Source organism: Notothenia rossii, assembly GCF_949606895.1.
Source record: "Notothenia rossii genome assembly, chromosome: 1".
Lineage (NCBI taxonomy): Eukaryota > Metazoa > Chordata > Actinopteri > Perciformes > Nototheniidae > Notothenia > Notothenia rossii.
This window is the reverse complement of record NC_136912.1, coordinates 48,850,389-48,866,293: the sequence shown is the minus strand read 5'-3', so window position 1 is coordinate 48,866,293 and position 15,905 is coordinate 48,850,389. Positions and strand designations below refer to the sequence as shown.

The 15,905-nt window shown below is 43.3% G+C and overlaps 1 protein-coding gene across 1 annotated transcript; it reads left to right on the top strand.

The window, feature by feature from the left end:
• The first annotated feature begins 106 nt into the window (after positions 1 to 106).
• patl1 (PAT1 homolog 1, processing body mRNA decay factor) lies at positions 107 to 15,552 on the top strand. Its single transcript, XM_079646376.1, has 16 exons — positions 107 to 1,991; positions 2,168 to 2,248; positions 2,441 to 2,641; positions 2,923 to 3,024; positions 3,240 to 3,326; positions 4,567 to 4,784; positions 4,887 to 5,031; positions 5,534 to 5,651; positions 11,059 to 11,156; positions 11,594 to 11,653; positions 11,758 to 11,903; positions 11,997 to 12,156; positions 12,911 to 13,036; positions 14,583 to 14,674; positions 14,829 to 14,978; positions 15,209 to 15,552. Exons 1-16 carry the CDS (start codon positions 1,932 to 1,934, stop codon positions 15,228 to 15,230), a joined length of 1,866 nt encoding a protein of 621 aa, XP_079502502.1. The 5' UTR covers positions 107 to 1,931; the 3' UTR covers positions 15,231 to 15,552.
• The last annotated feature ends 353 nt before the right edge of the window (positions 15,553 to 15,905 follow it).

Sequence of the window (15,905 nt, the reverse complement as noted above, 5' to 3'; positions counted from 1 at the left end):
TCCCTGAAGTCTCTGCAGCTTTCTGGACACCACGCTGTCTCAATCCGTCCACACTGAATATGAGAGGGGGAAAATGAAAATAATAAATGCTTTAGACAATAAGAAACATAAAGTTGACTGTTGAGTTGCTCAGTCTTTTTTAGATTGTCAATACTATTACTGTATAACTAATATATCAGGTTAAGAGGCACATTCAAATAAAGATTGGTCTTTAAATACATGTTGTCTTTTGAATTGTTTGTCTAAAGTCAAGGATCTAGAACTGGTACTTAGTTTTAATGATACAGTCTGGTTATTATGCTGTTTGGAGGAGGCCTCACAGGCAAGAGCACTAACTAGCTACCATCACATGTACCTTAGCTTGACTTAAATGTATTAAACGTATAATTAAGTGATATCAAAATATAAATAACTAATGTCATGCAAACATATTCATATTTGCTTGATTCCAGTGTTGAATTTAGCACAATTGCATACAAACGTTAAGGGATTTTGAGATTCTGAAGTATTATGCTAAAAACTCAATAACTTAGATTATTATTTATAGTTTTGCTGAATAGTTTCATGTCCGCTTACCTTAGAAACGTAAAATGCCACGGCAGTGTGCAGATGGGGAGCATGTTAGCTTAGCTTGGTAGCTTCAGCTAGCTCTGGAACTTTCAGCTCGGTGGCAGGAGGTCCCGCCTCTTTGCCCTTATTTGGAGCAGGCTGGAGTAGGCGGGAGTTGAACTCTGACGTCACTGTCGAGCCATTAGTGGCCGACTCCGCCTACTAAGGGCTTCTCGGCAACTCTGCAGAATCCTATGGGTGACGTCACGGACCCTACATCCGTCTATGGTCTTTACATTAGCAAGCATAGCTAGCACTCAGAGCTAACGCTGTATTGGAGAGAATATGTGTAAAGAAGCAGGAAATAAAAGAAGAAAATGTGTTTTTCCAAGGATGGTACGAATTTGTCTCTGTCAAACACCTTGATAGCTCTCTTGTTTAGCTGAGTTTCTGCTGGTGGACAACCTTCTCTTCACAGAGCTCACTGCTTGTATGCAGATGGACGCTCCAAAGGGGCGTTGTCAGCAGCAGCTCAGTTACATTTAAAGGGCCAGACCCAGAATCAGCACTTTAGTAACAGGGCTGAAATAGAGGGGGATCTGTTTGGTATTTTGAGCAAAACACTCCAGAAACATGTTTTTATAGATATGGCCCTATAATATATTGTTCAAATATAGCATAATAGGTGAGCTTTGTTTGCCATCCAAAAGAGTGTTTTGTCAAATGTACCTTCAGACACAACACCCTTTTTATGCTACTTTTTGACAATGTGTTTTACCCATGGATGTATAATAAGAACTGGATACAGCGTGGGAGGCGGGGCCTCGTTCATTCCTATGAGAGTTGCTCATTGGTGCATGAAGACAAAATGGCCCAACTTTTGAGAGAGCGAAAAGTCACGAAAGTATTCATATAATCATGTAGTCCGTTCCTATTGTGCATCCATGGTAAAGGTAAAACTCATGTAGTACTGAATACGTAACATGAACGTGCCGGGCGGCGCGGTCCCGTGGGTTAGATCCGCGTTCATAATGGCGAGGAAAATAACTCTCCGAATAACGTTATTAGCACATTTTACAACTTGAGGAACAAATGTTTTTAATAAGGGCTATACAAATGTTCATACTGGGTAGTTTATTTAGTTTAAAAAAAAGTATCCAACGATTTACAGACGTCTCTTTCCCAATATTAGTCAATGGGAAAAAATCTTTCCGGGCCCAGTGACTGATACGGAAGTGTAGTACCGCCGTTTGGCCACAACGAATATTTCCCTCAGAGTCCGGCGCACTTCCTGGGGCTTGGGTTTACCCTCTGTGTAATCTTTCTATTAAAATCTGCTGTGCTCTTCTCCAGGCCTGCCCCCTGGCCTTCCCCCCTCCTCCATGCTCAGCTACCAACAGCAGCAGCACTTGCTGCGTAGAGGAACTGCTCCTATGGCCCAGGTTTGGGGTTTTAATTATTTGTGGAATTAGGATTGAAATCATTTCCTGGATTTGATTTCATGCTGTTAAATATATTTTGTATAACTTGTTTGTTGCAGTAACAATTATTTAATCTTTGTTGTTATAAAATAAAAAAATTCTCCACTGTTAATTCAAATTTCTGTCATTCTCTCTAGATGAACTCTCACAGTATCTGGGAGAACAGTATGGGTTTTGGTCCAGTCAGTATAACGCTTGGAATGGTCACACACATGGAGGTAAGGGTCACTGGCTTTTTTTTTTTTTTCAAATGTTGTCTTCCACTGTCTGGAATGATCCATCACAACACAACATATTTCTCCAATTTGTTTCCAGTATGCTCAGCACGTAAAGGACTTAACCAAGGTGGTGATTTTGGACAGGTCATCAGTGTTAACTAATATGTTATTCCCCCTCTTTTTCCTCTTCAGGATAGTCCACTAATGTCTATAATCAATGAGGTAGGCCTTCCTACACGTCCTCCTCAGGGTAGGAGCGATGAAGGACGGGATTTGTCAGAGAGGGTCCCACCTCCACGCTCTTCTTCCCCTGTGATAGGCTCCCCTCCTGTGAGGGCAGTGCCTATTGGCACCCCGCCAAAACAGCCAATGAGCCATGCCCTGAATCATCAGGTGAATAACAGAAGTGTTTCCTTACAGATTTCCTTCAACCATTCCCCCTTTCTAAAATGTCCAAGGTTACAATGACATAATGAATGCTATTTGGCTTTGGTAGGATCCAAATGTTTTATTTTTAGTACATTTAATAGAGCATCTAACCTAGTGTTTCTTGTATACTACCACTAGAGGAACTAAAGTCAGTTAATCATGTAGGCTGCACAGCTGTTGGCATGTTACTTTCCTCTAGTTGGCTTTGTCTCTTTTAACCCTGCGCTGTGTGTATGTGTTTGTAGATCCACCATCCCACGGCGGTTCATGTGAGAGCCCCGATCCAGCACAGATACCCTCCTCCTTTCCCTGAGCGTTTGTCACCCAATACCCTCCTCAATATAGCTGTAAGTGTTCCTCTACCCGCCCCCCCTCTAATTTCCCCGGTTTGTTTGCATATTAATCCAAACGACATCACAGGGCTGCTTTTAAGTTTGAAGTGAAGACATGAATGGTTCCATATGGAGTATATAGATAAACAGCTTGAACATTCGGTCTGAAGTCCAACCTCCATTTTCAGTTTTCATGTCTATGAAAATATATTTTTGCTGTTTTTGTCCAGAACTCCCCATTATGCCGTGGTCCGTTCCCCCCTGGAGTGGGTCCTGTTCTGTCTCAGATTCAACGGGCCCAGCTGCTCAACTCTCAGGTTGGTGCCATAAGGCGCGTCCACACCAAAGTACTTTTCCCACTTTAGTTCATCAGAACTCTTTAGTTCTGATGAACTAAGTACAGATGGCGTTCACACCGGAATAAGTCCCTGAGGGAGGAATAGGCAAATGAAGCCGCTGACGTCACTTCTTCTTCTTCTTCTGCTTTGGGTTCACTGGCAGGCTGCAAACAACTTCACGGCGTATACTGCCACCGGAAGTCCCCGGAGTTGGGGAAGGCTTCTACTGAAGCCTTCCGAGTAAATCGCCAGAACGCCGATACCTCCTCATCTCCACCGCTCCCATGTTTTTTTTTGTGTTGCCATAAGTTAGTCTCTCTGCGTTTCTGCGCTGGGCTAATGCTAATGCTAATAATGCTAATGCGAGGATAATAAAATGGCGGCTTCACAAAACCTTTTGGGAGTTTTACGGGGCCTGGTTTGCAATCCGCCCAGCCAATCAGACATAGGAACCTTTTTCTCCCACGAAAGTACCTGTTCTCTAGCAGGGACGGAAAAGGGGGTACAAATGTTCTCATTAACCAATTTTTGTTCCGGCTCTTTTTGGTGTGAACGCGACATTTCGGAACTATATCGGAACTAAAGTGGGAAAAGTACTGCGGTGTGAACGCGCCTATAGACACAGTCAATCATCCCAATAGATCATCTGAAAAACAGTCAAGTAACTGAGATAATTTTTTTTGGAAACAAGAATAATTGAATTGAAGACTATGCACAGATGAATTGCCATACCTCAGATCGAGCATTAAAATTAAGAAGTATATTACGTTTTTACTTCAATACTAGTGACATTTAGAGAAAATTCAAATGTTTGAGTCCTAGCTGTACTGTTTATTCAGAACTACTTAATGAGATAAAAATATATCTTCTGCCCAGCTTTGCACAAAGACTATAAACAGGAGAAGACAAGAAGGAAATTACAAAGTAGCTAGCTTGGTAGTTTATTTAGACACCTGTTACGGCCCGTCCGCACGGCGGCGTGCGTTGAAGCTTCACACTTTCACCCATTCAATTTCAACTTTTCAAGCTTCCACGGAAGCGTCAGCCAATCAAATCATATGCCAGTACAAGCTCTAGCCAATCAAACCACGTGCTTGTGGGCTGGATATTCATGTGATTGGTTGTTGGTCGAGCTTCAGACACGCCCCTGTAATTGTTCAATGGTAGACTGCTACATCGCATTACTAATGATCACATTACTTTGTCTGTCTCACCTCAGATGGTTGGTTTTCCTCGTGGCGGTCCAGCGCCTCCCTTGTTACCAGGCGGGGGTTTCCGGCCGTTCTTCGGGGGGCCACCTCTTCCACTTGGTCACAGAATGGGCCCGCCGCCCCCCCATTGCCCCCCAAACCACACCCCACCCATCCGGCACAACACCACCCACCTCCACCCACAGCACCGCCGCATGCTCACGCAGCGCATGCAGAACCGGGGAGTGTAAGTGAGAGTGTATGAGTGTGCACACAGAACACATGAACAATAGGAGAACTGCTGTCCAACAAGGAAAGACATGTTGTGTGTGTGTTTCCCTCCCTGTAGGGACCGTGGCAGGACAGGAGGGGACCGGCGCAGCAGGGACCCCTACAGTAACCTTATGAGTCAGAAAGAGAAGGAATGGGTTACCAAGATCCAGATGATGCAGCTGCAAAGTACTGACCCTTACCTGGATGACTACTACTATCAGGTGGGTTTTCTATTCAGTAGTTACCCTGTTTGATGCAATCATGCAGGGGCTGAAAAATCTACATTTTTTACAGGTTTCACTGGGGACGCAGTTCTATAAACAAACAACCTGAAAACATTTTAGCACAAGACAGTCTATAGATGATTGAGCACTATATCAATAATGAAAACTAAAAGAAAGCATATGAAAGCTGACGTCAATTTCAGTGTGTCGAATATTTTCTTTTGGAAAGCAAAGGTAGCATGAATATATTGAATAAAGGAAAAGGATGAAGCATGCACAAATAAGAGTAAAGCAATGAAAGTGAGAGTCTTGTTGTCAAAACCGTGTGTGTGTGTGTGTGTGTGTGTGTGTGTGTGTGTGTGTGTGTGTGTGTGTGTGTGTGTGTGTGTGTGTGTGTGTGTGTGTGTGTGTGTGTGTGTGTGTGTGTGTGTGTGTGTGTGTGTGTGTGTGTGTGTGTGTGTGTGTGTGTGTGTGTGTGTGTGTGTGTGTGTGTGTGTAGAACTACTATGAAAAGATGGAGAAGCGACAGGAAAGAGAGAGAGACAGCAGCAAGAAGGAGCACACCACCAAACTGATCACTCCGCAGGTCGCCAAGGTGGAACACACCTACAGACCAGGTAAATGATGAGAGAATGATGAGACAACGTGCAGGCTCACTGCACATAAAATTAAAGAGCGTGCGACACGGGTTTCCCCCATCATCCAAACCCATCAATTTGAGTAAATATTGTCCCCTTGAAAACCGTTACTGAACTGATTTTGGATATTTGTACTTTGATAACCATTAATCTGCCCTTCAATGTTGACCATTTCCTGGATCTTCTCGGGGATTCTTCAAATCCCGCCAAATTATGTGTGACGTCATTGCGGGCCAAGCGCTCCAGCTGCACCGTTCAGGATCCCAGCATCTGCATGTAAATGCACAATGGCGCACACAGCAGCAAGCTCAGACAGCGATGACAGTTTAATTTTGAACGTGTCTGAGAGCTCATATGAAGCTGAAGGATCGATTTATGTTGTATCTGTTAGAAGTTTAGGAATTAGGTCCGTCAATATGGGCGATAATACGGTCATGTAGCCAGTGGTGGACTGGGACTAAAAATCATCCCGGGACTCTCGACCGGCCCACTTCATTACCGCTAGTAAATTGTCAACGGGGGGAGTGGGGGATGTGCTAGTGACTTATCCGACCGGATCCCGATGGCCAGTCCGCCACTGAAACCAGGCCAGCCCACGTAAACTGTCAACAGGTGGAGCCTCGCTGCGGGGAAACGGTGGACCTAGTGTCCCGATCGGAGTGGGAATTAATAATAATCCGTGCTTTTTATCCATTAATTTCCCCAACATTGTGGTAAAAAACCCACACGTTTAATCCATGTTGGTGTACTACAACTATAAAAAGCTTCGGTTTGTTTTTTCATCAGGAAATGCAGACCGGCTCAAACAAAAGATTTTTAAATCATCATCCTCACGATCATTTAATGTATCATATGCTCGCCGAATTGACACGAAAGCACTAATAAATGTAGTTTCATCCACTTGAGTTTACAACTACAAAAATAATCGATTTGTTTTTATATCACATCCGACGGGAGGAAATTCAGCAGCTCTCACTACCGATTTTTAATCATAATTTAATCATCATCTTCACCACGATCATTTATGTTTATATTCACCGAATTGACATGAAAGCACTGACAAATATGAATATACTGTAGTCAACTTCATTAAAACCTTATTAACGTGCCTAAACTCAGTAATTCACAATTTCTACGCATGACAACACATTTTGTCCGTGTTTGGCTCTCTCACCGCAAAGTGAAGCATTCCCACATTGACGTCACTTCCGGCTTCCCCCAAAACTTCAAAATGAGTCGAAGGAATTTCCCCGCGATGTTCGAAATGATTGATATTTATCGGAACGGCATCGCACCTTCTTTTTAATCTGACGGTTCGAGATTACTAGTAGCCCAATATTTCATTGCACAACATTTGTTGGGAGGCTGTCACAGGCTCTTTAATACATGGCTACTTACCAGAGGTGGGAGTAAGTCCTACATGTACAAGTCATGAGCAAGTCTCAAGTCTTGACCCACTATTCTCAAGCAAGTCCCAAGTCACTGTGGTGAGAGTCAAGCAAGTCAAGTCAAGTCATACGAAATTAATAATAATTAATAACCACAGTTTCCGCATTTTAAATCAGTTAAAATATTGTGGTTATGAAAAGTTTTGTTTTATTTTCACAGGGTGTCCGCGGGGTCTTAAAAAGTATTAAAAGTTGATAAATCAATTTAGCGAAAATTAAGGCTATTAAAAAGTATTAAACGGCATTTTCCAAGGTATTAAGAAGGTCCACAGCAACGACAACATGAAACACCCTTTAATTGACTGAAACGACATGTCGGGAAACCCCCTCAAGGCGGCCCCATGCATAGCGCGCCGTCTGTCGATGGGGATCAAAGCTGTCCGGTCCCACATGCTAAGTGCTAGCCAGAAAGCCGCGGCGTTTAAGTCCCGACTCTCCCGATGGCCAATCCGTGCCTCCCCTGACTGCACGTCGCTGACACACACTGCTGCAGTGCAGACTCTCTGAGCCGCGAAGGAGCAGCGGAGTCCAGGCGATGCTGCTCCTCCAAGGAAGAGACACATGTTCACTAAGCCAGACTATATCCGGTCACAGAGATCTGCTATTTTAAAGTAAAGTCAACACGATATCGACCCAAAATATAGTCTATATTAAGAACGAGAAAAGTATTAACATATATATCGGTTTTTGTAAACATATGACAAATGTGCGAGAGTGATGACGTCAGAGCATCGTCCTATGTGCCGGGCCAATTTAACCCCTGGGTATTTTTGAGGGAGCTCCTATATGGCATTATGTGGCCGCTGAAGCTCACCAAAGTTTAATATATTTCATAGTTCAATGTTTTGTCAATTGTTTTGTTTATTGGTCAAATACTGGTTTCTAATGGTTTCGGAGGAGTTTTACTGGAATGAAAGAGCACAGAGTACAGAAGCAAAAAAGCAGCATACTGCATTAAACCTGACCTTGACAGAGAGGTTGAAGTTCATGTGGAAAGGAGGCTTCAGTAGTCTGTCTGCACTCTGTTTAGTTGTGCTATCTTACAATCAATATAGTAAATGTGAGGTAAAGTGTGTCGTCAAGGTAACCGGTTAGAACTCAAAGTTGCGATGAGGTCTTAAAATGTATGGAAAGGGTCTTAAAAAAGGTCTTAAAAGGTATTACATTTGACTTCAGGATTCCTGCATATACCCTGTTTCAACATAAACAGCAATGGAGAGTGGGGCGCTGAAATTATACCCCAATAAATTCTAAAAGGGCTCTAAAGTGAAAACAGGAGTACAACACAAATATGTTACAGCAACATGTCAAGCCTTCTGCCCTGGCTCCCCTTCAGCAGGGTCACAGCATTACTCCATGGTCTGTCTAAGGTGCTCCCATATGACACTGACTCATTGTTTTCCTAACTGTGTCTGTGCACAAAGAAATATTGCATCAAAGCCAATACAACGTGTGTGTGTGTGTGTGTGTGTGTGTGTGTGTGTGTGTGTGTGTGTGTGTGTGTGTGTGTGTGTGTGTGTGTGTGTGTGTGTGTGTGTGTGTGTGTGTGTGTGTGTGTGTGTGTGTGTGTGTGTGTGTGTGTGTGTGTGTGTGTGTGTGTGTGTGGCGACATTAGGATTAAACACATTTCTTTCATTTGGGAACACTCACATATACATATGGAGTTGGCCAGATGTATAGAAATGACTGTCCATGGTAATTTGAAAACAAATGCCGTTGTCAGACACACACAACCACAGCGAACACAGAGCTGAGCAGAGCACAAACACACACACACATCATGCGCCTTAGTGACCGGACATCTCCTTCATAAAATGAGTAATAGGGGGATTCATCGGGCAGTTTGATGTGTGTGTGTAGAGGTGTATGTGGTTAAAACTTAGCAGACAGCGGTCGCTCTTTAGCTGTTCTAATGAAAGTCAACACAGTGAAGGCGTTGCGTAAAAGGCACAGCTCTTTACGCGCTGGTGCTGCACTTTTCAGAGGCGGAGTTAGACGTCCCGCTGCCTCCTGGTGCTGTAGCGATTTCATGAAGTGAATGAGAGTCAGAGTTTTATGGGATCAGAACAGTCTCAGTCAAAAACCGGTTTCTGTGCACGGATAGCTGTGCATTCGTGTGTGGGTTTTTTGAGACTCCCCTGACGCTCACCCGATTCGTACTTGTAATTTTTTTCTATCTATAGCCAATCAGATGTCTCCTCAATTCTAAGCCAATCACATGAGCGCGCCCCCACGAGGGTAGATTTCTTGCGTTCATGACGTAGCGCTTCATGTATGCATTTTGCGCAGGTCGGAGCTGACAGGTCCATGGAGCCTGCCTGCAGGCGCTAATCTCAGGACACCTCCACTCTCAGTTTTCGAACAGGAAATGCACGCAAATACAAGCCTTTATATTATTAAGGTACAGCGCCACTTTCCGAACCATTGATGAATGCTTGTGTGTACACAAAAACGGCAGGCAAAACCGTTTTAAATGTGTGTTTCCTGTATGACGAATACAGCTGCTTTATTTATGTCTGTATGAAGTTGTTGTGAGTGTGGAGGGAGCAGCTACAGGTTAGCTTAGCCTAATCGATCAGTGCATTACGAAGCCAGTGCTAGACAGTTAACTGTCAACGGGGGAAGCCCCGCCGGTCATTATCGGCCGATATTCACTCTTAATAGTTTGATCAGTGCTCTCTATAAAGGCCGATCAGGAGAGCTGGATCTGATCGATATGGACATAAACGCGAGTGAAGTATAACCGGACGCGAAAGAGAGAGAGAGATCAGATCAGCTGCTGAGTCTGACGGAGAGACGTAGCTCTGCATGATCACCTGATGCTCCGCCCTCTGTTTAGCGAGCTGACCGGACAGTTCAAAATGCGTATATGAAGTGTCATGAATGCAAGATATCATACGCTTGTGAGGGCGCGCTCATGTGATTGGCTTAGACTGGAGGAGACATCTGATTGGCTATAGATGAGAGAAATTACAAGTACAAATCGGCTGACCGTCAGGGGAGTCTCAAAAAACCCACAAACGAATGCACAGCGATCCGTGCACAGAAAGCGGTTTGTGTTTGCAGGTTCAGAGGTTTTAAACGGAAAACAAATGTGTGGATCAAAAATACATATGTAAAACTTTTTTCTGTATTTGGATTTTATTTACATGTATATGAAACGGAACACATTTGTGTGTGCATTGAAAAACACAAGTGTGGATCCGGAAATACAAATGTAAATCCTTCTGTGTGCATGTGTGTATTATGAGACTGTTCTGAGCCCATAGAGTTCGAAATATATCTAAAATAATGTATGCACTGCCATTTCCCAACATAAACATTACAGTCTGCAATGAAACGGTTGTCTCCTGTGTGCTCCACTTCCTACTTGGCGCTTTCTCTTGCGAACGAGATACAGTGTCTTTTTCTTTTTTCATTGCCCTTTAGGGGCTCCCTACAATACAAAAAAGTCCTTTCGAGTCATCTGTCTCAAGTCAAGTCTCAAGTCATGAATACCAAGTCCAAGTCAAGTCTTTTATCAATGTTAGTCAAGCAAGTCTCAAGTCCAAAAATATGTGACTCGAGTTATAAATATGTGACCTCTGCTACTTACTGAATAAACAATGATTTGACTAACAATGTTCATTTAAAAATCATTGCATTGCTTTCGCTAAGTCAAATGAGACCATTCTACTGCCTACCATCGGCTTAAATGACTGGACTTCTTTCTGCGCATTGATATGACTGCACATGGTTCCTTGATTAGAGCTACCTTAGTCTGCTATTCGTCTGCTATTCAGAAAAAGTGCAGACCGCTGAATGTCCAAATGGACCAATCAGAATTGAGTATTCAACTAAGCAATGTAATAGGCCACAATATGATCTCCCCTCTATAGTACGGGATGTATAGATCCTCATCAGAATGCTGGAGAATATTGACATCTGTGTCTCTGCAGTTCAGTTTGCAGGCTCTCTGGGTAAGCTGACGGTCTCCAGCGTCAACAACCCTCGCAAGATGATCGATGCCGTGGTGACGAGTCGCACCGATGACGAGGTCTGTTAGCATGTTCCTGTTTTAGTCTACAAAACTAGTAAACAACTACTCTTTAGTAAGAAGGATAAGACGAAGCAAAGAGGTTATATTGAAGGTTAGCGGTATGAGGCATGGTGTAGAAGAGATTCAGTGTGTATAGCTGAATACCTCCTGAAGCTGCTTCACAGTAACGGCACTGTGAGGCAGTTGCAGGAGCGGCTGGTCTGGCATTGGTCGGATGGACAGAAAGCCTTATTGGCATTATGATTGGTCAATGGTAAATATGTTTGTGTAAAAGTATTAGAGGCCCCATTATCTGGGGGGCTGAAAGCTCACCTGCATGTAGTTCTGCTCTTTCTGGTTTGAATAGTTCTGTACCTTATTCAGTGCTGATTGTCTCTGTAGTATCCTCTCTGGTCAGGTTTGAAGTCTTATGGTTGGTGTCTGTCTGCCCCCAGGAGAAAAGAGAGAAGCAGGTTTGGAATAAGAGGCGACAGATCCTCTACACTGTGGAGAAGGTAAGACGAGGACGGATGTAGCACATGTTCATCAACAGCAAACCCATCTGAATCCTCAATACACACGTTTGACTCTTTTCTCTCCAACTACCTCTGTCCTCCAGATGTACAGTTTGCTGCTGGAGGTTCAAGACTTTGAGAAGCGTTTTGTCCAGGCGCCGGAGGAGGACAGGGAGGCTCTGCTGGAGCAGCACAAGAGCCGAACCCTGCAGCTGTGCAACACTCTGCGGGAGAAGGAGTGGGACGACAGGTAGACTAACCTTGTTCTTTTTCTTCTTGCTACACAGCAGTATGTGAGAGCCTATCTTTACTCACTCATTCTTTTTCTCCTCCTCTTGATTAGGGTGAGTGATGAGCAGTGTGTAATGATCATGTCAGTGAGGAAGGGCAAGCGCCTCATCTCCAGGCTCCTCCCCTTCCTACCTTCACCCCAGGCTGCCGCCGTTGTCATGGCGATTTCCCGCAACCTTCCTGCCTTGGCCAAGAAGGATAAGCAGGACCAGGTAACGCCTCAGGACCCATTTTTATCCAGAAATCCAAAGTGAATTACTCTCTTACGATTCATCCTACGATGTAGTAGGATGTCACACTAGTGGATTCTGAAACATGTCAGAAGTTGCTTTTCTACAGAATTGCAGGGTTTCTAATTTCGTCCATCAGACAGAAGAACATGTGTTTTGCAGACATTGAACCCACTATTCAGTAGAAATGACATTTCTGCAAATTGTTTAAAAGTAAAAATAAAAACAGATTTTTAGAGAAGTTTTCAGAGCAATATAAAAAACTTCCTAACACTAGCTCTAGGAAACGTATACAAAATAAATAATACATAACTAAAACTATTCATCCTAAGATTTTTTTAAATATTATAATAAAATGTTGTTATAATTCTGACAGTTTTCCTGCATAAAAACAATGAATAGGACGATATCAACAAAAATAATAACATTTCAAGCTTTTGATGGTTTATTGTGACTGGGTGCTATGCTGACAGCTGCACAGTCACAGTTTGGCTGGGCAGCACTTTGCACCCAGTGTTAGTCGAATAATAAATGTTGACTAAAAATTAAAGGTTCTGACATGTTCTGCTGACCCAGCTGTAGTGGTCAGTAATGCCTACATTAATCAAGGTCCCCTTTTTATTAAGGATGTTCTGGGCTTTGATGCGTCCACATCAAGAGAGTAGATTAATGAAAATAAGTTGTGCCATACTATGAAATGCTTGGAGCTTCATCCTCCGTCCCCGCTCTTCTTCAGGTGCTGTGCTTGTTGGTGGAGCCGGTTGCCCCAGTGATCCAGTCTCTGTGCAGCTCCGCCCTCACTGACCTGCTCCAGGAGCTGCAGGGCAGCGAGGGCCAGCTGGCCTCAGTACTGCACAACAAGGTACACCCTGTGTTCAATACACCATAATGACACCTGAGGCCTGTACGACGAAGCCGGATTTTCGCTTATCGAGCTAACTTCAGGGAAAACTCTGGGATTCCGGTCCTACGACGCTGGTTCTCTTCTTACCGGGCTAGATCTCCATGGTAACTTATGCTGTGGGGCTAACCTGCTCGGGAGCAGGTTAGGTTGCAGGCTAAGAGATCAACTCAGTGAAAGCACCGCCTGCTGACCAATCAGAGCTCCGTGTGCGGAGTTTAAAGCTATCAAGTCATATTACAGGAGAAAGGAAATACAGAAAAGCTGCCGTTGTAGGAAAGACGGCCGGCAAAAATCACCGACTGTGTGAACGTGAACATTAATAGATTATCACCTCCCATCTTCAGAGCAATCTGGCTATTATAACATTAGCGTTAAGAAAGCTTACTTAAATATCTGCCACAACATAAGTAACCGGATCAAAGTAACATTACGTACAGTCCGCGGCACTGTGAGTGCAGACGTCGATGTGTCCCATTATCATTCATATATCACATCTTAATGTATAATATATTTCCTTATCTGAGTCGTATCTGGCCGTGCAACACTCACAGTGTCACATACTGTATGCAGAAGTATTATTTTAAGCAACACATTAAGTTGACGAAACACTCGAGACAAATGTAATTAAAGTCAGATCCGCTCGTGTCTTAGACGGGTCAGTGATATCATAAACCTGTTAATGTACGCATTCAAACACTTTTTCTTTTACCAGCTGTATTCACCTTGCAAGTGCAGCTATGTGGCTTTTATCCTGGATAAAGTGTTTAAGTCATGGATGTTCGTCTTCATATTTGTCTAATTATATAGTTGACTTTTCATTCAGGAAGTATGACGCTGCGCTGTCCGTATGCTTCTCCATGTTTGTGATTGGTCGAATGCTCCAAATACCACCCCTTTCATGTGAACGCGCACCTAACTAGATAGGACACGGCTGGCTTGAGTTAACGAGTTGATAGCCAACGTCGTAGGACCGCTTAGCAAGAGCGCGTTTGTTTTGGATTAGGTAAGCCGGGTAACTCAAACATATCCAGGTTAGGTTGAACCGGCTTCGTCGCACAGGCCTCTGGTCTTTTTGAATTTTCGCAAATGCTTTAATAGAAACAGAAATATCACATTGACATGACTATTCATAATAATTGAAGTACAAGTACTGCTTCTGTTTTAAGTGCTTTCAGTGCCCACAAAAGTAGCATTCAACTAAAGCCAGAGGCAAAAGAGAAATATAACAATTTAAACATTTCAGCTGCACGCACAGATCTAAATAATAACCTAAACAAACAATGAAGTATGTTTCTGCATGAATGGCTTTTGATATTCCGCTGTTTGCAGGAAGGGTCCTGCTGATCCTTTTTAAAGGCATTTTTTAAATCTGAAAATAAGACATTTATTTGTATAAAAATGTCTTTAAAAAAAATATTCGTTATGACCTTGCGATTTCAAATCTCAAAATAATGAATGACATGTATCCGTCACATACACAACTCTTCTGTTTGTTTCGGTTCAGTTTGGTGTGACGCTGCTCTATCTGATCCTGAGTGAAGGAGAGAGGATGCAAAGCTCTGACTCCAACTGTCAGCTCATGGACGACAATCGATGGTAAGATGTGGTGTCAGTGATGTAAACCTTTTTCTCGTGCGTTCTCCAACGTGTCTCTGTTCACTGTTTCTCTGCCGTTATGTTTTATCCTCGTCTTTTCTTCACACCCACACAAAGTATGTGTCTCTTGTGTTGCTGTTTGCCATTGATCCAGGACTGAGTTGGTGTTCTCGGTGACGAGGGAGTTGCTCAGCGTCCCCCCCTCATCTCTGTCCCCTCCCCTCTTCACCCCTCCAAACCTGCTCTCCCTCTTCTCGCGCTATGTGGACCGACAGAGGCTGGAGCTGCTACAGGACAAGCTACAGTGAGTTACAGTGTCACCTGGGGGGCTTTGGTTGGGCAAGCAAGCACAAATAAGATGAGCGGGAAGAATGTGTTTTGGATCTTTTATGTACAGACAGACGGATCATGACAGAGTAAACGGGTAGATGAATTAGGAGCTACTAAAATACATTTCCTTTAATTGTTGCATTAATAACACTAGGTGAACGCGTCTGTTCATTAAACTAATGGTTTGTTCTTTGCCTTTCTCAGGATCACTTCTTTGTCCAGGTAGAAGTTACGACAGCAACACAGCCCCCTGATGCAGACCTTTCTTTCTCTGTGAGTGTGTGTATGTGCGTGCGTGCATGCGTGAGGCAGTGAATCCATGGTGGATTGTATTTTAATGCAGCACAGTCTCTAGTCACTTTTTTTTGGTGTGTTTTTAGTCTCTGGTGTGTAAGTAAATGTGTGTGTGTGTGTGAGAGTGTGAGTGACAGTGACACAGCGCATGACAGACGGGAGAGTATGGCGACGATAATGAAATCTGCATTTTTAAATATCTTGTTTACGATTATGCCTGTGATGAACCTTCAAATTAAAAAGTATTTCTATTTCTCGTGTTTCGGATCAATCTTATACTGCTGTATGCATCAGGGAAGTCTTTGTTCACTCTTCAAACCCTTTAATGATGGAAATGAAAAGTCTTTTAGAATGACTTTATAAGCCTGTTGCAGCCCATTATCCATAGGACACCAATTACGCACATACTCTCCTTTTTTCCCTACATCCGTCTTACAAGCTAGTTTTTTACACCACAATATATCAGAGAGATTCATAAACTGGGATTAACTAGTAGGATGCGTGTACTTTCCAATATCGACAAAGTTATTGCAGCCAAAAAGGGTGTGTGTATACAACACGGTCAAAACGAACTGCGCATCAAGCCCAGATCATTGACACTAAAATA

Coding starts and splice junctions, on each gene's coding strand:
- patl1 (XM_079646376.1), top strand. CDS start 1,932: ATGCTCAGCTACCAACAGCAGCAGCACTTGCTGCGTAGAGGAACTGCT. Junction 4,785..4,886: donor CGCATGCAGAACCGGGGAGT/GTAAGTGAGAGT, acceptor CCCTCCCTGTAG/GGACCGTGGCAGGACAGGAG. Junction 5,652..11,058: donor GGAACACACCTACAGACCAG/GTAAATGATGAG, acceptor GTGTCTCTGCAG/TTCAGTTTGCAGGCTCTCTG.